The sequence below is a fragment of the Myxocyprinus asiaticus genome, chromosome 33 (genome assembly GCF_019703515.2).
Source record: "Myxocyprinus asiaticus isolate MX2 ecotype Aquarium Trade chromosome 33, UBuf_Myxa_2, whole genome shotgun sequence".
Classification (NCBI taxonomy): Eukaryota; Metazoa; Chordata; class Actinopteri; order Cypriniformes; family Catostomidae; genus Myxocyprinus; species Myxocyprinus asiaticus.
Genome location: NC_059376.1, coordinates 36,508,759 through 36,533,607, shown reverse-complemented (window position 1 = coordinate 36,533,607; position 24,849 = coordinate 36,508,759). Strand labels below are relative to the sequence as shown.

The window sequence follows — 24,849 nt, the reverse complement described above, 5'->3', positions numbered from 1 at the left end:
TATTTTAGTGGATTCCCTGTATTAAAGGAGCTTATGTGTTGATATCAGACACACTGAAGAAGATCCATGAAGTTCTTGTCCAAGTTTATTACTGATCTATAATATACACCGATCAGCCACAACATTAAAACCACCTGCCTAATATTGTGTAGGTCCCCCTCGTGTCGCCAAAACAGCGCTAACCCGCATCTCAGAACAGCATTAGTGCCAGACAGGCTGGTTTGAGTATTTCTGTAACTGCTGATCTCCTGGGATTTTCACGCACAACGGTCTCTAGAATTTACTCCCAATGGTGCCAAAAACAAAAAACATCTAGTGAGCGGCAGTTCTGCGGATGGAAATGCTTTGTTGATGAGAGAGGTCAACAGAGAATGGCCAGACTGGTTCGAACTGACAAAGTCTACAGTAACTCAGATAACCGCTCTGTACAATTGTGGTGAGAAGAATATCATCTCAGAATGCTATTCTAAGATGCAGGTTGGCACTGTTTTGGTGGCATGAGGGGGATCTACACAATATTAGGCAGGTGGTTTTAATATTGTGGCTGATCTGTGTATGTAGCCACTTATTTTAAATTTCTGATCGGACGTTATTTCAATTTAAGGTCACTCGTTAACAGCAAAGTTTACACTCTGTTTTAGCGCAGCGGTTGATTGACAGGTGAGGGGTGGCGCTTCACTGCTGTCCGGGACGCATTCAGGACGGATTAGCATTTACATCTCAAATGCGATGCAGTCATATGTGCTTTTGATTACCTTCGTATGTGTTTTTTGTGATCCTATTACAAAACGTCTTAGACACTGTTTAGACCTGTATTTAGTGCTGAACATCTAATCGGATCACCCGAAACACACTTAATACCAGGTGTAAACAGGGTCATACATTTTTTTTAGTGTAGCTTTCATGAGACTATGAGGGATGTGGCACCCAAAATATTACAGTTTCCATTCTTAAATCTCAATACTTCTGTGCCAGCTTGAGAATTAGGACTTTATACCAGTATGACATGTTGTTGAAGTGCTCTGTGAATTGGGTTAGATTGGGGCTCTTTTCTTCGTTCTGTTCCTTGGCCCAGAGTAACACCTCAGGGATCTGTACAAAGACAGGACAAACATTTCAAAGAACTCCTGAATCGCTCAAGGCAATCTCAAAGAACTTGTGAATCTCTTAAGGGCAAGTTAAGGACTGTGTATAAATGACAGGAGAGGGGCAGTACCTCTATTTTATAAAACAGCTCTGCATCAAGGAGAGTGAGCTGATCTGCGATCTCATGACTGCGGAAGTCATGCAGAGTGCCAGGCCTGTGTTAATAAAGAGTCAATATCAGTGTGAAAATGTTTGCATTCCATCACTTCTGGAAGTCTGCTAGATGGTTTTGTTCTAAATGTGATTTTGAAAAGCGTTACCTTGCAGCCACACTTCGTGCTGCGAGCGTTTTGAGGGAGTTGGAGTACTGCAGCAACTTCTTCTGTTGGACTTTATCTAAAATGTTCTTGCGCAGAACTCGGGCCAGAATGAGCTCCCCGTCAATTAGCAGATTGAACACGAGATCCATGAGCTGCTTCAGGATGTCTTCTGTGAGCTCCACCAAACTAAAGACACCAAATACAAAGACTTTCAAATTATGTATATGATAACAATGCGCTCACACATGAAACACATTACATTGCCATTTAATGAACAGATTAACAGGGTATCACAATTGTAATTGACATGGGCAACAACTTCACACATTTTATATATATGGCTACATAATTACATCTGCTAACATCCCTTCAGAATATGGGGTACAGAATTAGAAAACTACAGTAACACTTTTCAATAAGGCTCTATTTGTTAAAGGGATGGTACACTCAAAAATGAAAATTCTCTAATCCTTTACTCACCCTCATGCCATCCCATATGTGTATGACATTCTTTCTTCTGCTGAACACAAATGAAGATTTTTTTAAAAATATCACAGCTTTGTTGGTCTATTCAATTCAAGTGGATGTTGGCCAGAACTTTGAAGCTCCAAAAAGCACGTAAAGGCAGCTTAAAAGTAATCCATACCTCTCCAGTTGTTCATTCCATGTCTTCAGAAGTGATTTGATAGGTGTGGGTGAGAAATATTCACTATAAATTTACTTTTTTTACTATACATTCTCCTCCCTGCCCAGTAGGTGGCGATATGCACGAAGAATGTAAATCGGCAAAAACAAAAGAAGAATGTAAAAGTGAAAGTGGAGACTTATGCTGCATTCCATTCAAGTCGGATGTGGGATATTCCTACTTGATATCTCCGATCTCCCACCATAAAAGGCATTCCATTGCCAGATGCTCGGAAGATGATGTGTAAGGAAACAAAACTGCAATGCTCCAGCTAGCTTAGCAAGGGTTCGACTGTCACCAGAGATGTCTCCTAGCAAGCCAACTGATAAACAATGCTGCAACGATAGCATTTGTGCTACAGGTGCACGAATATTAAAAGAGAGTATAATATATCATGATTTATACACCTGTTTCTGCAGGCATTTGTTGAACAAGCTTCAATATCAAGTAATGTAGGAACTGAGACTCATTGATCAATATTACTTAAAAGTAAATGTGAATCACTTACTTTGTACATCTCCCTTAGCGCCAATATGTTTGTGTGACATCACGCACCTGCATTTCGGCGAAATCAGAGTTTAAAATTTTCGCACAAGTTTCCCAGTTGGAATTCCGACTTCAAGTGGCATTCCATTGCACTTTTCCTAGTAGGAATATGGAAAATCCGACTTTCCAAGTTGAACAGAACGCAGCGTTATAGTAAAAAAATAATGCAAAATATTGACTTAAATGTTGATCTGTTTCTCACCCACACCTCACGCTTTTGTGCTTTTTGGAGCTTCAAATTTTTGGTCACCATTCACTTGCATTGAATGGCCCTAGAGCGGAGATATTCTTCTAAAAAGCTTTGTTTGTGTTTCTGGTTAATGCTATTTTTATTTTATTTTTTGCTACTATTTTTCATTGTTAGTTCATATTGCATTATTATTATTAACATACTACACATATAATGTAAAAAAAAATTACTAGTACATGCAGAAATTATCATTACCCAACATTAATAAATGTTGTAAAAGTATTGTAAAAAGTAACTAATGTTAACAAATACAACCTTAAAGTAAAGTGTTACTGAAATATAATTTAGGAATGTGGTTATTTCTGTTGATATTTCAGCTACAGTAGATATCAGTAATTTTATGAACTCCTAATAGATGGAGATATCTAATGTGGTCCCACAATTGTGATATAATGTGTTAATAAGTCTCAGCTCACCAAAGCTCATCCACGACCCGCACCAGCACGAAGAATGTGTTTTTACTAACACGCTGTTTGACGCTGTCAGAACTGTGAGAAAACCTAGTAAATGTGTTCAGAGTTAAGGGCAAAAAAAAAAAGGCTTGGAGTGGCAAAAACTGTTAGGAATACAAAGATTTATAAGCCACCCTCTCCTGTCCTCATAAAGGATATCTATGGCGGAGCTTTTTAATGAGGTCCTCTGGGGTTAGAAAAGTTCTGTATGTAGTCAAGAAAGCTTCACAGTATAAAACTCGATCTGCAAAAGAGAACATAAGATACATTTATGTAATCATAATTATAGGATAAGAGTTAAAACGTGGGGGGCCTGGGTAGCTCAGTGGTAAAATATGCAGGCTACCTCCCCTGGAGTTCGCTAGCTCGCTAGTTTGAATCCCAGAGCGTGCTGAGTGACTCCAGCCAGGTCTCCTAAGCAACCAAATTGGCCTGGTTGTTAGGGAGGGTAGAGTCACATGGGGTAAACTTCCTAGTGGTCGCTATAATGTGGGGCGTTCTCAGTGGGGCGCGTGGTGAGTTGAGCATGGTTGCTGTGGTGGATGGCGCGGAGCCTCCATATGCACAATGTCTCCGTGGCAACGCGCTCAACAAGCCACGTGATAAGATGGTTGACGGTCTCAGACGCGGAGGCAATTGGGATTCGTCCTCCACCACCCGGATTGAGGCGAATCACTACGCAATCACGAGGACTTAAAAGCACATTGGGAATTGGGCATTCCAAATTGGGAGAAAAAAAGTATGTGAAAAAAAGTATGTGAAACGTGGAAAAATGTTTTTTAAAAAGCTAAATTTTTAGTTCTCTATCTTAATCCTAACACAGAAGGGATTGAAAGGGATTATTCTTACCTTTGCGATCTGTTTCTGTGGCATGAACTAATAAAATGTCTCCTGATCCAGCTCGGACATCAGGGCCATCGTCGTTCTGAAGCACAGGTTAGGATTAAACAGTCAGCTCCTAAATGTAACTTTTAAACATCTCATTTAGAAAAACAATGTCAATATCTGAGACTGAATTAGTTATTAGATTTTTACATTTTTTCAAGAGAATGTGAGTGGTGTTTGCCCTGATCTTGCAGTGTAAAAACAAATATTACACATGCATTTTAATGGTGATGTTCACCACAAAAGCACTGCAGTGGCTTTAAGTCACAGGCAGGGGCAGCAGAAAGTAGACTTCACTTTTATAATAATCTCAACTATTGGAAGTCAAGATATAAACTCCTGAAAATAAAACATGTAACTTCTGCTTTGCACCCAAGGTAGCTAAAATAATAAAACAAACACATCTACATTACCTCTTGCTTTAGTGTTATGTGAGACATGATCTCGTCATGGTCAATCAGTGAGAGCTCATCCACCTCCTCTGAGGTCAACTCTGAGTCTGCACACTTTTGCTTCCAGCTGGAACAGGAGAGGAGGACATTTTACCAAGATAAAGTGAACTCAGTCTTAAACACTCAAGGCCACTGCATTGTTTTGCTGGGAGAAAATACTCCCAAACATATTCACCTCTAATATTATCTAAAAAGATGTGTAACAAAGAAAGAAAGAGGAGACAAAGTACTATAACACAGTGGTTCTCAACTGGTGTCCCAGGACCCAAAAATGGGTCGCAAATCTGTCGGGACACGGATAGCAGGGTCAACTTGTCATAGGAAGGAGAAAACGTTGCCCATATCTTTTGTTTTTGACGTCAAAGGCTGAGCGTCCAATTAAAATGGACAGTTTTGACTCAACTTCATCCGTCACTTGGTAGAAGCTAGCAAAATTAGACGGATGCCAAAATGGATAGGTTGAACGACATGACTCAGCCTGAAAAACTATGCAAGGTAAAATAAAATAAAACATAAGACCCAGACTACATTAAATACAGGGTCAATTGCAAATGACACGGTATGGCGAAGAATAAAAGACATGTTTGATTAAATAAAACCACAGACATTAATGTTTGATGTTTAATCATGTCCAATGTTGGATTTTAAGTACTTTTGTTTACTTTATATGATAAACAACTTTGGTACTGTGTTAACAGTGTATTGATGTCCAATTTAAAATATGGTTCTTAAAGCAAAACCAGTAAAGGGAGATGTGCATTAATAACCAAAGATGTAACTTGTGTTCCACCAAGGAAAGAAAGTCATACAGGTTTGGGACGGACAACATTTTCATTTTGGGGTGAAATATCCCTTTAAAGCAGCGAGTTCAATCACAGCAGTGTTACCCTTCTCTGTCAGCCGGATCTTTACTGTGTTCTGATGCAGAGTCCTGCAGTGAGTCCTCAGGTTCACAAGAAGAGTCCTGACAAAAACAAAAAAAAGAAAGAAAAATAAAACATTTAAGGACTATCAGTACAACCTTACAGGAATGCTGCAAAAATGAGATGTCACTAGCAAAGTGATTCACCAGAGCAGAATAGCTGGGTTTTACATCTTGGTATGATATTTATATGCAGGGAAGAGCACAAAACAAATTTTTTTTTTCTGCATTCCACAGAACATTTAAACACAGGATTGGGGCACACTGATAATGATCATATTAGAACATAGTTAAAGTCACTATCGAGTCAAAACAAATAAAAAAATATATATATTTTAATGGTGCTTTGCACAATAAATATTGTTCCAAAGCAGACTTATAGAAAATAACACCTTAGGGCATGTCCACACTAATCCATTAAACCCTCCGTTTTCAGTTTTCTAACGTCATCGTTTTTTCCAAAGTATGAGGCTGAGGAGCATTTTCAAAGTCTCTGTTTTCAGAAGAAAACGCTGTTCCAGAGTGTATGAGAGGCACAAACGTACACTGTAAACCCTAATGTTGTCCTTACTGGAAAAATCAAGTTGTCTTAATCCAAGATTACTTGAAATGTTAAGTATTGGGCTCATAACTCAAAAAGCTATGTTTTTTTAAACTTATTTTTCTTTAAAATCAATAGACTTCAGATTGAGTACAAAATTGAGGCTATGGGAAATACCTAAATGCCTTGCGCTTGAATTATTAATTAGGTTTCCTTGGTCAAAGGGAACATATGGGGGTATTTAAATAGCTGTTATTAAGAATTCATAGAGGTTTTAGCTCTTTTGTAGTATTATTTATGTAGTTTGTTTGCAATAGTTGTTTAGTGTGATGTCACCATTAGAGTGATCTGCGTCCCTTTTGGTCCAGTTGGACAATTTGAACACTATCTCAGTTCTCCTTGTGCATGTGCAACTGAAGTACAGGTATATTTGCAATTCTGTGGAGAAATAAGTTTATTTAATGACTGACCTAAAATCAGTTATAATCTTCATTTTTTAATCTGTGTTATTGTTTGACCTACAGTCCATTCAGTTAAAATTATTAAGCTGAAGCAACAACATTTAAATAGCAAATCTGAGTTAAGTCTACTTGCATCTAGTCACCTTGACTTAAATAGTTAAGTTCATTCTATATGAACAACAAGTGAACTTTATTACAAAAAGTTTGGGAGACACCATTACTCAGTTCAACTGAGCGTTTACTCAATCAATTTAGTCAACTTATTAGGGTTTTCGGTGTAACAAAATCACAATCAAATCTTCAAACAAAAACGGATTTGTGTGGATGTGACCTTAATATACATGACATGCATCTGATCATCAGATATGAGGTTAGGTATATTATTGGAATAAGATATTAATTTTAAAACACAAAGCATTACTAGGAAACAATACATTAAATGTAGTTTTATGTGTACACAGCTTTAAAGACCCATTCACACCCAAAGTCCAAAATATTGCGCTGCTATGATCGTTTTTATTTTATGATGTAGTTTTTTTTTTTTTTTTTTACTTGTTCAGATCTTTAATTCATTCAGATATCCACATTTTTTTCAGAGAATTTCAAAAGCTTGGCAACTGATTTGTTGGGAGTATTTTAGAGTTTTGCAGTCTATATTTGGAGTTATATGGAGTTAAAAATAGAATATTTGAAAATCAAAGTCTGTGTACATGCTACATACATCTTATGTTGGCTGTTAGTAAACGATAAAATTGACAACATTGGGATCAGTCTGTTTCTCTGTTAAGAGGTTTTATAACTACTGCTTTTACAGTAGGAAAATTACAGCAGGATGGTTTATTTTTAAAAAGCGCACAATCATCAATTCCTCTTTCACTTCTCAAATCCTATCAGAACAACTTGATTGCACAACAAAGTCTATGCATAAACTCATCCAAAAACAATTAGCCTTCTAATTTTCTCACCTCTTACACCGTGTCCTAACCAGGTGAGATGCAACAAGTATTTTGTTGTCAAAAGTGAACAAAATGGAGCATGAAACAACTTAACAGAATATCTTTATGGAGTGGGATTTTGAACCAATGATATTACAATGTGAGCGGTTAGGGTATTTTATGCAGTACTGCATAAAGAGTTTGTTCATGACAGGTTTTAAAGTGATAGTTTACCCAAAAAATATTTGGCAGGATGACAGCCTTAGTCACCATTCACTTGCATTACATGGAACAAAGTTGCAACGAAAGTGAATGGTGACTGAGACTAACATACTGCCTAACATCTCCTTTTTGCTCCACAGAAAACAAAAAGCAAAAAACTAAATAAAAAGCATACAGGTGCATCTCAATAAATTAGAATGTCGTGGAAAAGTTCATTTATTTCAGTAATTCAACTCAAATTGTGAAACTCGTGTATTAAATAAATTCAGTGCACACAGACTGAAGTAGTTTAAGTCTTTGGTTCTTTTAATTGTGATGATTTTGGCTCACATTTAACAAAAACCCACCAATTCACTATCTCAAAAAATTAGAATACATCATAAGACCAAAAAAAAAAACACTTTTAGTGAATTGCTGGCCTTCTGGAAAGTATGTTCATTTACTGTATATGTACTCAATACTTGGTAGGGGCTCCTTTTGCTTTAATTACTGCCTCAATTCGGTGTGGCATGGAGGTGATCAGTTTGTGGCACTGCTGAGGTGGTATGGAAGCCCAGGTTTCTTTGACAGTGGCCTTCAGCTCATCTGCATTTTTTGGTCTCTTGTTTCTCATTTTCCTCTTGACAATACCCCATAGATTCTCTATGGGGTTCAGGTCTGGTGAGTTTGCTGGCCAGTCAAGCACACCAACACCATGGTCATTTAACCAACTTTTGGTGCTTTTGGCAGTGTGGGCAGGTGCCAAATCCTGCTGGAAAATGAAATCAGCATCTTTAAAAAGCTGGTCAGCAGAAGGAAGCATGAAGTGCTTCAAAATTTCTTGGTAAACGGGTGCAGTGACTTTGGTTTTCAAAAAACACAATGGACCAACACCAGCAGATGACATTGCACCCCAAATCATCACAGACTGTGGAAACTTAACACTGGACTTCAAGCAACTTGGGCTATGAGCTTCTCCACCCTTCCTCCAGACTCTAGGACCTTGGTTTCCAAATGAAATACAAAACTTGCTCTCATCTGAAAAGAGGACTTTGGACCACTGGGCAACAGTCCAGTTCTTCTTCTCCTTAGCCCAGGTAAGACGCCTCTGACGTTGTCCGTGGTTCAGGAGTGGCTTAACAAGAGGAATACAACAACTGTAGCCAAATTCCTTGACACGTCTGTGTGTGGTGGCTCTTGATGCCTTGACCCCAGCCTCAGTCCATTCCTTGTGAAGTTCACCCAAATTCTTGAATCGATTTCGCTTGACAATCCTCATTAGGCTGCGGTTCTCTCGGTTGGTTGTGCATCTTTTTCTTCCACACTTTTTCCTTCCACTCAACTTTTTGTTAACATGCTTGGATACAGCACTCTGTGAACAGCCAGCTTCTTTGGCAATGAATGTTTGTGGCTTACCCTCCTTGTGAAGGGTGTCAATGATTGTCTTCTGGACAACTGTCAGATCAGCAGTCTTCCCCATGATTGTGTAGCCTAGTGAACCAAACTGAGAGACCATTTTGAAGGCTCAGGAAACCTTTGCAGGTGTTTTGAGTTGATTAGCTGATTGGCATGTCACCATATTCTAATTTTTTGAGATAGTGAATTGGTGGGTTTTTGTTAAATGTGAGCCAAAATCATCACAATTAAAAGAACCAAAGACTTAAACTACTTCAGTCTGTGTGCACTGAATTTATTTAACACACGAGTTTCACAATTTGAGTTGAATTACTGAAAAAAATGAACTTTTCCACGACATTCTAATTTATTGAGATGCACCTGTATGTGTTTGTAACAGCATGAGGTTGAGTATTTTTGGGTGAACTATCCTCCAAATGTATAAGTTACTATTTTGGATGATGCAAAGCCAGGCATTACAGTCACAAACAGCACAAGTGCAGCATGTAAGAGCAGAGGCATAGTTCGGCCACAGGGCGAAAACTCGGCTGCAAACGCTCACATGCTGTTACTTACTCCATTGGAGAGAGTCACATCTCCATTGGTCTGGTTGGATGAATACAGATTGACATATTCACCCTCCCCACCTTCATCATTAGCACTTTCACTCTACAGGAAAAGAAGAGGAAGGAGAGCTCAAGAATTGACAGGCACCAGAGAGCAAAGGTGTGGTTCAGGGTTGATCCCACAAGCCTCAAGAACGGCTGGGATTAAGAAATAAACTGGCAGACAGAGTTTATTGCAGTGGTGGAGCAAAATTTGAATGGCAAACTGTAGAAAAGAAAGATACCTGTGCGATCACCTTGAGACCGTTTAAATGTATCAGAAAAGTGAAGTTCTGTCATCATTTACTTACCCTCATGACATTCCAAACCCATATTTATTCCATGGAGCACAAAGGTAATATGTTAGTCTCAGTCACCATTCACATTCCCTGCACCCATACACTGGCTATATATGGTGACTGAGGCTAACATTCTACCTAACATCTTTTGAGTTTCACGGAAGAGAAGTCATATGGGTTTGGAACAACATAAGGGTTAATAAATGATGTCATCATTTTTCTTTTTGGATGAACTTTCCCTTTAAGTGTCCATAGTGTCCAGACACTTAATGGGGCACTGTATATATGATAATAATAGGCTAAATGTAATTCACAATTATTCAATTCCATAATCAATGCGTTACATTTTCTTTATTAGATGGATGCATTGCACCTCTTAAATTCACACCCCTACCATGTAATACAAATGGGCCAAAAACTACCAGGTAGCACACTAGGTTTAGTGCTTAGCAGCCATTTTCCCAAAAAGACACTTTGAAAAAAGTTCTGTGAGATTCAGTAGAGTTAGTCAGAGAATAAAGCTCACCAGACATAACATCATAACAGACAGATCAGTCAACTAACAGCAGGTGAGCCTGGCGGGTCTCTTACAGAAACCCGGAGCTTTTCAGCAGGTCACAGCTGCAAGACTCCTGTGTGATATGCCCTTCTGACTCTTTAGATCAGTGAGACTGAGGCGTGTGCAAAATCACTGAACTCTAACGAGGCAGCGCTGCTGTTAATTGAAGCTGTAAACTATTTGTTGCCCACAGGCTACACAGCTTCTGATTCATGTAAGCTATTATGGACAAGTTTTTTCTTGTAGCCGCTCACACACACCCACACAAAGTCAATAATTAGACAATCAGGGGGCCTGGGTAGCTCAGCAAGTAAAGACACTGACTACCACCCCTGGAGTTGTGATTTCGAACCCAGGGCATGCTGAGTGACTCCAGCCTGATCTCCTAAGCAACCAAATTGGTCCGGTTGCTAGGGAGGGTAGAGTCACATGGGGTAACCTCCTCGTGGTCACTATAATGTGGTTCTCGCTCTTGGTGGGGCGCGTGGTGAATTGTGCATGGATGCCGTGCAATAACGCGCTCAACAAGCCACGTGATAAGATGTCCGGACTGACGGTCTCAGACGCGGAGGCAACTGAGATTTGTCCTCTGTCACCCGGATTGAGGCGAGTCACTACGCCACCACGAGGACTTAGAGCGCATTGGGAATTGGGCAGAAAAGGGGAGAAAAAAATAAAAAATAAAAAAATTATAATAATGATAATTGGACAATCAGCAGTTTGTGCATATTGCTCCTAGTTCCCAGTAGCAGCATGTGAAGATGGATTGAAAAGGTACAGCATCATATTGCTTGCAAGGCAGCACTGAATTTATATTCCTCAAATATTGTTGTAAGGGTTTGTACTAAACCAAGTTATTAGATTAAAGTATTTAATTAAAATTAAAAGTTGAAATTCTGCAATTAATTCAGCTAGAACAGAGTCCACTTATTGTTTAGCAGATAATTTTAATCTTAGGTTTGCTATGCTATTGTGTTTTTTTGTAAAGAAACCTATTTTTAGTAAAGTTTGAAAATCTTCCACTGGCTTTTACTGACAGAAAGGATATTTCAGCCTGATCTCATTAGATTTACGTGAACATGACAACAATTTTGCAATTCAAAATTACGTGCTGTATAACACGTTTGGCTGCAGGTTTCCAGTGAAATGTCCAGCTGGGGGCAGCAAAAGCGAGTAAATTGGTGTCGTATTCAGACGAGGTTTTAAGGTGAATTTTAGATGTTTGTTTTTAAAACATTACTCTAATGTAAAACTTTTGCCTGAACCTAACCACTAGTGTTTTAAAATGCAGAAGCAAAATGTAAAATCACATTTTCTGAACCAACCCCATCTTTTCGTGCTGCCTCTATGACTTTATAATGTCACGTGTCAGCTTAAATTCATGGCTGGACTAGAACCGCGGTCCTCCGTCTCTAAGTCCTACGCCCTATCGGGTGAGCTACCACACAAGCTCATCATGTTGGAATAAGTGTATATATGTAGGTGTGTCTGTAATACAAGCATTAAAATGTATCATTTTTCAAAAGATGCATCAGAGTAAAAGTGTGTGGATATCATCAAATAGCAGGATCTGAATAATAGAGAGAAAAATAAGCATTTATAAAGTCATAATCAGCCATTAAAGTCATGATTTGAGTGAAAGTGAATAAAACACACAGTTGTTCTAGTGCCACTAGTGTTCATTGTACCTGGAGACACATCTAACAAGTTTTGCAAAAATGCATATAGTTACGTTTTCACTATGAGACCAGATTGTAATATTTGCATACTGAATGACGATTCCCTTCTGAAGTCATACGATAGCTTTGTGTGAGGAACTGACTGAAATTGAAGTCGCTATTCACTGAAAATCTTGACATTCGCTCATAATAGTTCACTAGAGAAGTAAGGGGCCTCTCATACAAACACGTTTTTTGCATCCATTATTCTATGTAAAAATGCACTAGATGGACATATTTGAACTCTCATTGTTTTTTAGCATCTCATGCATGATTGTAGAGATTTTAAGATGCTGTGACAAGTTAAAAGAACTTCATCTTTTAAAAAAGTACCTCAAGACACCTACGTTCTGTTAAATTTGTTGAATATATAAAACTGTATATATGTATACACACGAGTAATATGGGCTACTTTTATTAAATGTTTTGCATTCTTGAAGACTGAAAGCTCTAGAAAATGTCTCCTTTTGCGCTCCACGGAAGAAAGTTATAAGGGTCTGGAACAATATTAAGGTGAGTAAATGATGACAGTTTTCATTTTTGTATGAATTATCCCTTTAAGAAGATATTAAAGACGGAAAAGTGATTTTATTAGTTAAAAATAAGAACACATTAGAGGCCTGCGAAAGGCAGCTAGGACTCACCGCAGGGGCAGGCAGGAAACCCTGGTGGCTGAGAGAGGAGTTAGATGTGGACAGGCAGAGAGCAGTGTCTGTCTCACCAGGGCCGGGCCCGGAAGCACACTGCTGCAGGTGACACGACAGAGAGGAAGAGGAGGAGGAGGAGGGAGACGCAGAGTGTGAGGATGCCTGATAGGAAACAAGAGTGAAGGAAGGAAGAGAGAGAGAGGCCAGAGAGTTCATGCAGAGTGTATTATTGAGCAGATGTGAGCTGAATGGAGAACAGACCTCAGTCAGAGTAGACAACATATTTAACTTGAAATTAAAATGAGGCAGCAAGGCCCCAACATACTTCATACGAACGAGAGAACGAATGGGTGTGACGTCATTTAGAACAAAATCTGGTGTTCACTGCAGTGGTTCATAACGGCTCACCAGCAAGAACTTTAAGGAAACTTCGTACCGGCTGACAGCCATTGGTCCACTTCATCGGTAGGCATGCAGAGTTATAAGCAAGCTGGTGCAAACTTACCTACACCTGTATGATCATTCGCATAGAGACATGAAGAACATGCGATTCTTTTGTTTAATTAGTCTACAAACAAAATTAAATCTACTCAAATACTCTAAGTGCCCATTCACTCTGTTGTTTGATATGCTGCTTCACTCAGGTGCTGTCTGCAGCTGAAAGGCATTCATGCATCTGTCCAAGGTGAGATATGCCACTTTTATCATCATTCTTTTGTCTGTATTCTACACATTAACACCCTTTTATTCACCCATCTTTGCCGTACTATCAGTGTCATCAAAAAATACAGTAACAGTGGGTAACCAGAGCATATTTTGGCTGCATATATATATATCGTGTTAGCGCCATGAATTCAGAATGTAAAAAAGACAAATTACACATTATCTACTGTATTTTTATATTACTTTAAAATAATAATCGAGTGGTAAAAACAGCGTCTGTTACTGATTTTGTGAATTCTACTCATAGAATGAGGAATGAAGTCATTGATAGCATATTTTAATGTCAAATTAGTTCAAGTTTTACATTTATAGTCTTGTGCGTCCTCATATTTAAATGCTACTATAAACGCCTCCCACAGCGGCGCAGCCGATGTCTGAATGTTCCCAAACAGTATACTGTTGCTCAGCTGTTTCTAACTTCTTTTTGGCTCTGAGTGAAACAGGAAGATGAACATCTCAGTGAGTATGCTGGGGCCTTAAGAGTAAAAAAACTGAGGTTTCTACTTTTTGACAGGTAACTGCTTGTGCTTGCTAATCAGTGGGAAAAAAAGGAAATTTCTAAGATGCTAAATACATCACTATACAGGTGCATAATATAGCTCCTAGAGCAAATGATTGTATCTGAGCCTGAAATTCTAAGCAACACACCTCTGTGAATTCCTCGGCACAGCCACATAGAATGAAAGAGAGAAATGGTACAAATCACATCAAATGAAATGAGGTAGATGTGCCAAAAAGAAACAAGAATAAGAACAAAAGCAAAAACAGATAAAGGCATAGAATAAGCTGCTTTCAATGACTTAGACTTGAGTAAACTGTGCAGCACTTAAGACGCCGGTTTAAGGATGAAATAAAAAATTAAAAGAATTAGCCATTTACTTTCTTAATCAATGTTTCTGGTCTTATTGCGCACAATTCATCAGTGCATGTTATTCTAACTAAACCAAAAAATATTTAATTTAATCTTTCATTAAATTGTAATAACTTTCTCTGCCTCTAAAACAACTTTTCTGCTAATGTAATCAAGGCTGTGTGGGCAGGGACAAATAACATTAACCAATAATATCATGACCTTCTTTTCATGACCCAATCAACTCATGCAGGATAAAATCAAGTTCATTTTGTAAATGTGGGTGGTCATTTGTTGCTGTACAGTATGCATCTGTCTGATGTCAGAAGGAGCCATTTTTTCAAGAGACATGAAACACCACACTAGCCTATATCACAATTCCAGTGGGTCAGAAGTTTACATACACTTTTATGTTGTTAACTGTGCCTTTAAGCAGCTTGGAAAATTCCAGAAAATGATGTCAAGCCTTTAGGCAATTAGCCAATTAGCTTCAGATAGGCTAATTGTAGTCAATTGGAGGTGTACCAGTGGATATATTATAAGGCCCACCTTCAAATTCAGTGCCTCTCTGACATCATGGGAAAATCAAAAGAAAGCAGCCAAGGCCTCAGAAAAAAATTGTGGACCTCCACAAGTCTGGTTCATCCTTGGGAGCAATTCCCAAATGCCTGAAGGTACCACATTAATCTGTACAAACAATAGCACGCAAGTATAAACACCATGGTACCACGTAGCCATCATACCGCTCAGGAACGAGACGCATTCTGTCTCCTAGAGATGAACGTAGTTTGGTGCAAAAAGTGCAAATCAATCCCAGAACAACAGCAAAGGACCTTGTGAAGATGCTGGAGGAAACAGGTAGACAAGTATCCATATCCACAGTAAAATGAGTCCTATATCGACATAACCTGAAAGGCTGCTCAGCAAGGAAGAAGCCACTGCTCCAAAACCGCCATAAAAAAGCCAGACTACAGTTTGCAAGTGCACATGGAGAAAAGATCTTACTTTTTGGAGAAATGTCCTCTGGTCTGATGAAACAAAATGGCCATAATGACCATCATTATGTTTGGAAGAAAAAGGGTGAAGCTTGCAAGCCGAAGAACACCATCCCAACCGTGAAGCATGTGGGTGCTTTGCTGCAGGAGGGACTGGTGCACTTCACAAAATAGATGGCATCTTGAGGAAGGAAAATGATGTGGATATATTGAAGCAACATCTCAAGACATCAGCCAGGAATTTAAAGCTCAGTCGCAAATGGGTCTTTCAAATGGACAATGACCATAAGCATACCTCCAAAGTTGCGGCAAAATGGTTTTAGGGCAAAGTCAAGGTATTGGAGTGGCCATCACAAAGCCCTGACCTCAATCCGAAATTTGTGGGCAGAACTGAAAAAGCATGTAGAGCAAGGAGGCTTACAAACCTGACTCAGTTACACCAGCTCTGTCTGGAGGAATGGGCCAAAATTCCAGCAACTTATTGTGAGAAGCTTGTGGATGGCTACCCAAAACGTTTGACCCAAGTTAAACAATTTAAAGGAAATGCTACCAAATACTAACAAAGTGTATGTAAACCTCTGACCCACTGGGAATGTGATGAAATAAATAAAAGCTGAAATAAATCATTCTCTCTACTATTATTCTGACATTTCACATTCTTAAAATAAAGTAGTGATCCTAACTGACCTAAGACAGGGAGAAATTGTGAAAAACTCAGACAGAACATGTTCTTGCTCTAAAATAAGCTAGGCGCAGTGAACACGCGCAAATGTTGAGTTATTTGGGAGCAGTTTGTAAGAACAGATTTTTCTATAAGAAAGATGCATAGGATCTCAGACTTTCTCTGGATGCATATGCAAATAACATGCAATGACATTGGGACAACAGGTGAATCGTCATGTGTCATAATTCAGTACAGCCCCAGAAATGGTTCTTGAACAAGTTTACTCTCTAGCCTCTATTAGTATGTTGCAAAATTCTCATTATGATAATAGTAATAGCCTATAGTAATATACAGTGCTGTGGAAAAGTATTTGTCCCCATCCTGATTTTTTCTGTTTTTGTGTATCTCTCATACTAAATTGTCTTAAAAAAAAATCAAACAAAATCTAACATAAAACAAAGGCAATCTGAGTAAACACAAAATACAGTTTTTAAATGATAATGTTATTTATTGAAGCAAAAAAGTTATCCAATACCAACTGGGCCTGTGTGAAAAAGTATTTGCCCTTAGTTACTAAATCACAAAATCTATGAAACTGCATTCATAATGGGGTTCAGTTGGACTAGACACAGCCAGGCCTGATTACTGCCAGCCCTGTTCAATCAAATAAAAACCTAAATAGAACTTTTTCAGCAGCATGAAGTTGGCTAAAAGGTCTCACCCAGTACCACACTATGTCAAGGTTGAAAGAAATTCCAGAAATTATGAGGAAAAAGGTGATTGAAATACATCAGTCTGGGAAGGATTACAAAGCTATTTCAAAGGCTCTGGGACTCCAAAGAACCACAGTGAGAGCCATTATCTCCAAATGGAGAAAACTTGGCACAGCAGTGAACCTTCCCAGAAGTGGCCGACCTTCCAAAATTCCTCCAACAGCACAGCAACGACTCATCCAGGAAGTCACAAAAATGCCAAGGACAACGTCCAATGAACTGCAGGCCTCTTTCGCATCAATAAAGGTCACTGTTCATGACTCCACTATCAGAAATACACTGGCCAAAAATGCCATCCATGGAAGAGTTGCGAGGCGAAAACCACTGCTAACCCAGAAGAACATTAAGGCTCTTCTGAATTTCGCCAAAACACACCTTGGTGATCCTAAAAACTTTTGGGAGAATGTTTTGTGGACTGATGAGTCGAAAGTGAAACTGTTGGGAAGACAGAAGTCCCGTTACATCTGGTGTAAATCAAACACACAATTCCACAAAAAGAACATCATACCTACAGTCAAGCATGGTGGTCATAGTGTGATGGTGTGGGGATGCTTTGCTCTTTCAGGGTCAGGGCAGCTTGCAATAGTTGAGGGAAACATGAATTCAGCTCTCTACAGAAAATCCTAAAGGAGAACATCCTGTCATCAGTCCGTGAGTTGAAGCTCAAGCGCAACTGGATTGTGCAGCAAGACAATGATCCAAAGCATAGGAGAGAGTCCTCCTCTGAAGAAGCTAAATTAAAGTTTTGGAGTGGCCTAGTCAAAATCCTGACTTGAACCTGATTGAGATGCTGTGGCAGGACCTTAAACGGGCAGTTCATGCTCACAAACCCTCCAACTGAACTAAAGCAGTTCTGCAAAGAAGAGTGGGCCAAAATTCCACCACAGCGTTGTGAAAGACTGATCTCCAGTTATCGGAAGCGTTTGGTTGCAGTTGTTGCTGCTAAAGGTGGCACAACCAGCTATTAAGTTTAAGGGGGCAGTTCGTTTTTTCACATGGGTGATTATAGGTGTTGGATAAATGTTTTGCTTCAATAAAAAAAATAAAAAAATAAAAGAAAATTATATATATTATATATATATATATATATTATGAAAACTGTATTTTGTGTTTACCCAGGTTGCCTTTGTTTTATATCTCATTTGAAGATCTAAAAAAATTTAGTATGAAAAATACACAAAAAGAAAAGAAATCAGGATGGGGGCAAATACTTTTCCACAGAACTGTATGTTATATTTTATATTCTAAAATATCAAAATTAGCTTGATAAGTCAATATTTGTTGAATACAAATGAATATATGCCTTATACAAGAGTTCCTTTGCACTAACTAGTCGCCTAGCTCAGACAACGCACTGAATGGTCGATTGGTAGTTTTAAATTGGTAGTTTTGCACATCCCTAACTTTTATCTGCAAATTATATATTAGAGTGATATATTTCAGACACAACTGTTCTTCAATAGACATTACTTTCTGAGAAAAAGCAGTTAAAGTTTATTTTGATCTTTTTAAGGAATATTTATATCAAAACATCAAATCGAAATACAGAATCGTAATATCACAATACATATTGAATCGGCTAGGAAATATCGTTGTAATGTCGAATCGGGAGGTCTGTGGCAATTCCCAGCCCTAATGTTACTCCCAGTGCTGTTTATCACAAACTACATTAAAACAAGCTGGCTCGATTGACAGTACATGATCTTGTGGGGTATAGAATTCCTAAATCAGCTGATTCACTTGCTGAATTAGTTAAATAAACTTTAGACATGCTCACACAGCACAATGAGGAAACAGATGAGAAAAAAAAAAAACAACTGATCACCCAAGGCAAAACTAGAACTCAAATAAAACCAAAAATGTTTTAAAAAATACTGTGCCACAAGCAAATTCACACAAGCAATAACTGTGAATCTGAACACTACAGTAAACATAATACTGCAACTATTATGATTAATGATGAATGTCAGATGACAGAAAAGCCTTGAAACAGCATCTGTGGAGGGAGAAAAAGAGTGTGTGTGAGTATGTGTGTGTGTGTGTGTGAGTGCAGCAGTGATATAGCTCTCACCAGCTGTCTCTGTTTGGGTGGCAGGGCCGGGGGAGGGAGGGGTTCATCGCTGCTGCTGAAGGAGTCGCTGAGGCCATACACTTCCTGAAAGCGCTTCCTATTGCGCTGCTCGTAAATGCTTTCACTCTGCGGCGTCTGGTAGAAAATGGAAGGCAGCGGCTCGGAATAGTCCTCCATAAACTGCATGTATTTCAGGACTGTGTGACAGGGCGAAAAGTAAACAGGTAGAATATTGCAAACAGGCCGACAGGTATAAAACACAACTAAACAACCCATCTGCACCGATTCGACCTATTCTGTAAGGTTTATGATTTGGCACTGGGACTAATCTACTGCAAGAGTGCATGAATTCATACTTTACTGCATGATTAATTTTTTATGTTTGTTAAGCATTTTCTCAAGACATGTGACATGCAAAAAAAATAAATAAAAAAAACAGAAGTTTGTATATGCACTATAGAATTTCAATATTAATCAAAATTTGGTAATATTTAAATTGTGAATGTATTATGCACATGCATTAACCTGATTCTGCCAATATTTTGGTTATTAAAAATCTAAATAAGACAGTTGGCACATGCATGTGTCACATCCGGCTTCACTTTAAACAATCGTTTAATGGCAAATATTCCTGGTAATACCGGGTTCATACATGCAGTGTCAATAACACATAGTGACACAGAGGAGACGCACGCTTCCTCTTTTTCTGTGGAGTGATAAAATGATGAAACGAAATTTCAAAGGTTTTGCTTCATGAGAAACAAGGCTTGTGGTATTAATCAAAGAGCCTTAAAACAATGTATAAAAGTGAAGAAATTAGGTGAGAAATATTTTACTATTGCATCATATAATATATATATATACACACACAGTTGTGCTCAAAAGTTTGCATACCCTGGCAGAAATTGTGAAATTTTGGCATTGATTTTGAAAATATGACTGATATTTTATTTAAGGATAGTGATCATATGAAGCCATTTATCATCACATAGTTGTTTGGCTCCTTTTTAAATAATAATGCTAACAGAAATCACTCAAATGTCTCTGATCAAAAGTTTACATACCCTTGAATGTTTGGCCTTGTTACAGACACACAAGGTGACACACACAGGTTTAAATGGCAATTAAAGGTTAATTTCCCACACCTGTGGCTTTTAAAATTGCAATAAGTGTCTGTGTATAAATAGTCAATTAGTTTGTTAGCTCTCATGTGGATGCACTGAGCAGGCTAGATACTGAGCCATGGGGAGTAGAAAAGAACTGTCAAAAGACCTGCGTAACAAGGTAATGGAACTTTATAAAGATGGAAAAGGATATAAAAAGATATCCAAAGCCTTGAAAATGCCAGTCAGTACTGTTCAATCACTTATTAAGAAGTTGAACATTCGGGGATCTCTTGATACCAAGCCAAGGTCAGGTAGACCAAGAAAGATTTGAGCCACAACTGCCAGAAGAATTGTTCGGGATACAAAGAAAAACCCACAGGTAACCTCAGGAGAAATACAGGCTGCTCTGGAAAAAGACGGTGTGGTTGTTTCAAGGAGCACAATACTTGTTGATCCCTCTCCAAACATAGCGCTTATGGTTGTGACCATAAAGCTCTATTTTGGTCTCGGCATTCCAAATTACAGTGTACCAGAAGCTGTGAGGCGTGTCAAGGTGTTGTCGGGCATATTGTAACCAGGCTTCATTCTGGCAACTCGACCATGCAGCTCATTTTTGTTCAAGTATCGTCGTATTATGCTCCTTGAAACAACCACACCATCTTTTTCCAGAGCATCCTGGGGTTACATGTGGGTTATTCTTTGGTTTTTCTAAGACATATTTAAGTATTTAGAAATATTTTGATGTTAAAAACATTATTTTTTATGTCATACATTCGTTTTTAAAGCTTTAAAAGGAAATCATATACCCCTATTTTATTATTTAATTTATGTATTTCAAGTTAAATATGTAAAAAATGACTTCTTAAGGTGTGAAGCACACGTGCACCTTAAGAAATGACAATTTATATGACAGTTAATCGTGAAAGCCCTAAAAGAAATGATTAATCGTCATAGCCCTAAAACAGAATTAATTGGCATAATAGCAGTTATTTGTTTGACAATTAATCGTCACAATTTCATAATCGTGACAGCCCTAGTTGTTTTATTTAATTTTTATCATCAAAACGGTGCCTATTCAAAGGAATTCATAAAATTTTAAACAAATGAAAATATAATCATTTTCAACGAAACATTGCAGTTATTTTTGGTCAAATAAAGTGCTGCACCACAGAGCTTCACTGTATAAATTAAAACATTCATGAAAAAAATAAAATAATAATAGTTATTTTATTACTATTATTATATAATACATTAATATTAATATTTAATATAAAGTTAAATTATGGTTGTTAGTATATTATTATTATTATAACTACTACATTGAATATTATATCTCTCTATATAACGTAATATATTTATGTAATTATTTCATCAATTTCATGCAACCAGTTGAATCTCGCTTTTATTTTGGTGGAAAACTGAGTGAAGACTTGTTGTGTGCAGTGAATGTAGACTATATTTATTTAATAAAATTGCATCCTTTTGTGTTTTAATGATCACACAAATTTTCATCTTAAATTTATCAAATTCTGCATTTTTCTCTGAATTCCATTTTTATGACTCCGTTATCCATTTCTATCCACATTTTCCACATCACAGAAATCATAGGGCCCTATATATACTCCAATGAAACACTCATCTGCGCATGTTTATTAGGATTATGACATAACATTTATACAGAACTATATCAATATCAGTGGAGGATATCACCACTAAGTTTACAATACTAAACGTTATTGTTTTTTAAATTAATTTTAAATTAATATTAAATTTTAAAAACTTAAACAGAATATGGACCTTACTCTGAATTTTAAAAAAAGTCACTAAGCATCCTGAATGTGATCTCCCCATAAAATTTACTGCGGATTACGACAAGATTCAAACGCCCCTACCAACAAGAGTCTTTCAGCACGAGCTCATTTCCTTTCGGCTTGGGTGAGGCCTTGACTGTATTCAACCAGAGATTTCTCCAACAAAGGCATTATTCCATCTGACTTCACACTGAAGCACTGAGGGGCTATACAGAGAAAAAAGCTGCCTTTGCCATGATGCGTCATATATCGCAAACATTACACAAGGCATTTGGTTAACTGTGCAAACAGCTTAGTCTGTGGACAACCTCGTGGCTAAAACTATTTCTTTGGTAGCAGTATTGAAGATAAAAGGCAGCTTTTAAAATTCTTTGACAGCTCAAATACCCAAACCTCTAGGATTTTAAATGTCACCCCTTTTGCTTGCAGCAAAATAGAAAATTCCATCACCCTGATTTTATTTCAGACCTGTCTGACTTTTGTGGAACACAAAATGAGATCTTATGCAGACGTTAGCCTCAGTCACCATTCACTTTCATTGCATTTTTTTTCTATACAATGAAAGTAAATGGTTTTCCATAGATGTAAGAGAGTCATAGGGGTTTGGAATAGGAATGTCATAAAATAGCGATACATCAACTATTGATCGGCACGTTATTTTCTCGATAAGTTTGAGGCATCTATATATTATCATTTGCCAACTTTTAAATTTGAAGGCTAATTTGTGTGTCAGTTTGCCTTCCGTTTAAAGTATTCTAGCGTAATAGCTTTGAGAGTCCACAAGGGGGCGATGCCGGCCACGAGTTAGACAAGGCACCGGTCTCACACACAGGATGCGTCAATGTGGAGCAGGTGGCAGTCCAAAGTTGTGAATCTAGTCACCATACACACAAAAGTTACAAAGCTTTTTGTTCTTCTACAAGAATTAAAGTGACGCTGATGAGTTGATGAGAGAACTGAACGATTAAAAATAGCAATGTTTATTATGCAATTTCTTTGTATACAGCCTTGAATAGGTTTCATTCAAGCTGTCAAACCACAAAAAGACACATGTAACTAAAAATACAGTATGAGACCTTCAAGGCTCATCCAGACAAGCATTTTTAAGCAGCAATTTGCTACATCATAAATGACACACATTTGAATTCCTCATACTCACTATGTCGACTCTTCTTTTCTGGCAGAGGCGGGGGGCTCTGGGGGATGTGACTGTTTTCAGCGGGGCTGAAGTTTCCCATAAATTCTCCAGGGTTCGAGGGTGGCATTGATGTGAAGAGAGGGAAGGGTGGGGTCTGCATGTCCTCTTCTGAAACGTTGTCATACTGAGAGTAAAGCCGTTCCACCGGAGGCAGAGGTGGCCGCCGTTCCTTCTTTGGGAGAGCGGGCGGTATTGATTGAAGCTGGACAGGGAAGGGGGATGATTCATGGTGAGACTCGGGGAGAGGGCTTAGACAACCCCCTGTGTGTGCGGCAGGGATCTGATCGATGCTAGACAGGTCCTGATGCAGGAAGTCATAGTCGGGGTCGTAGCTCTCTGCTGTGTCTGGGTAAATTGGGGGACAAAACAGAGGTCATAGAGTATTTTTCAAAAACTCTGGCTTAGATAGAAGATAAAACTCAAATATCAATATATTTAAATACTGCGGGAGGATTTTCTAAGAATAAACTGCACCCACTGATAGCATTGTTTATTTACAAATGCTGTCTTCATTGTTTTGGTCAACTTCATACTGTGTCAGTATATGCCCGGTTATAATGCTCATCACCAATTGATAATTTACTGCTGCCATGATTAATAGCAAATATACACAAGCATCACTTTGTATTAAAATTCTATTTAAAATATTGCTTTCCTTGGGCAGTAATAGCACAACATCAGTTGTGCAAGGTACTGAATTTTGTGAATAAGGCACATTTTTATAATAAGCCTCTTCTGTTGCTAAGTATGAAGGTGTGTTTGCACTGCAAGGAATAAACAAGACCTAATTTAAATACGCCTGACACAGCACTAAACCATCGCGCTTTGTACCTGGTCTACTTAGACTATGGGTGATTTGCAAATAAGACTCTGAATAAATCCTTTATTCAGCACAAAAATACCTATTTTTAGTGAATATGCCCATGCGTGTCTCACCTAGAGTCTCACAACTGGTGTTACGAGAGCACTGTCCACTGTCCTGCTCCAGTGAGGACAGCTGTTCGTCAGACTTGCTCAATACGCCGATGCTGCCACAGGGGGACAGACGTGACGATTCACCTCCATAAGAGTGACTGCCCCCCGAAAAACGCCTCTGTAATGCATCTGTCTCATAATCCTTGGGGTCAAAAGAAGAACCATAGCCTCAACATTCAGTCAATCATAAATGTTCCTTAAAACAGCAGCAAATGAAATTCACAAATACAGTATATTGGTACTCAAATTAAGCCAGTTCAAACGGCAATTTATTTAAGTCTACATTTTAAAAAAAGCCTAAGTTTACTAATTTAGTCCTAGCTACTGACAAATGTATGACCTTTCATAGCATAAGACCTAAGAATGATTCTGATTGGTTCTATGAGAAAAGCTCGTTCACGATGGTTTGCATGTTCACACGACATGTTGCGATATTAAGCGCTAAAAACAATTCAAGGCGTCAAAATATTTACTGAAAAATGGATCTGGATTGTGGATTGTTTCTCACCAAATCATTTGCCTTCAGAAGACGTGGAACGACCTGCATGGAACACTTTTATGATACTTTTGGGTCCTTTTTAAGCTTTGAAGTGAGTCACTATTAACTGCCATTGCACTGAATAGATGGACCTGGATATTCAATAAAAATTCTTCCTTTTGTGTTCCACATAAAAAGTCTAACAGGGTTTGGAGGGCGATTATATTATGACAGAATTAAAGAACA

The 24,849-nt window shown here is 38.2% G+C and overlaps 1 protein-coding gene across 2 annotated transcripts in view; it reads right to left on the bottom strand.

Moving 5' to 3' along the window:
* The window catches only part of LOC127423918 (rap guanine nucleotide exchange factor 1-like), a 48,336-nt gene that overhangs the window by 6,935 nt on the left and 16,552 nt on the right, over positions 1 to 24,849 (bottom strand). Inside the window, exons 8-19 of one of the 2 annotated variants that reach the window (XM_051668605.1) lie at positions 24,087 to 24,267; positions 23,112 to 23,495; positions 19,036 to 19,232; positions 9,708 to 9,800; positions 5,564 to 5,640; positions 4,638 to 4,743; positions 4,189 to 4,264; positions 3,499 to 3,583; positions 3,304 to 3,396; positions 1,407 to 1,592; positions 1,217 to 1,301; positions 998 to 1,092 (exon numbers count right to left, since the gene is read on the bottom strand). In XM_051668605.1, the coding sequence (XP_051524565.1) occupies positions 998 to 1,092; positions 1,217 to 1,301; positions 1,407 to 1,592; positions 3,304 to 3,396; positions 3,499 to 3,583; positions 4,189 to 4,264; positions 4,638 to 4,743; positions 5,564 to 5,640; positions 9,708 to 9,800; positions 19,036 to 19,232; positions 23,112 to 23,495; positions 24,087 to 24,267 (1,658 nt within the window). The remainder of the gene's footprint in view (positions 1 to 997; positions 1,093 to 1,216; positions 1,302 to 1,406; positions 1,593 to 3,303; positions 3,397 to 3,498; positions 3,584 to 4,188; positions 4,265 to 4,637; positions 4,744 to 5,563; positions 5,641 to 9,707; positions 9,801 to 19,035; positions 19,233 to 23,111; positions 23,496 to 24,086; positions 24,268 to 24,849) is intronic. The other variant, XM_051668606.1, reaches the window with a different exon arrangement.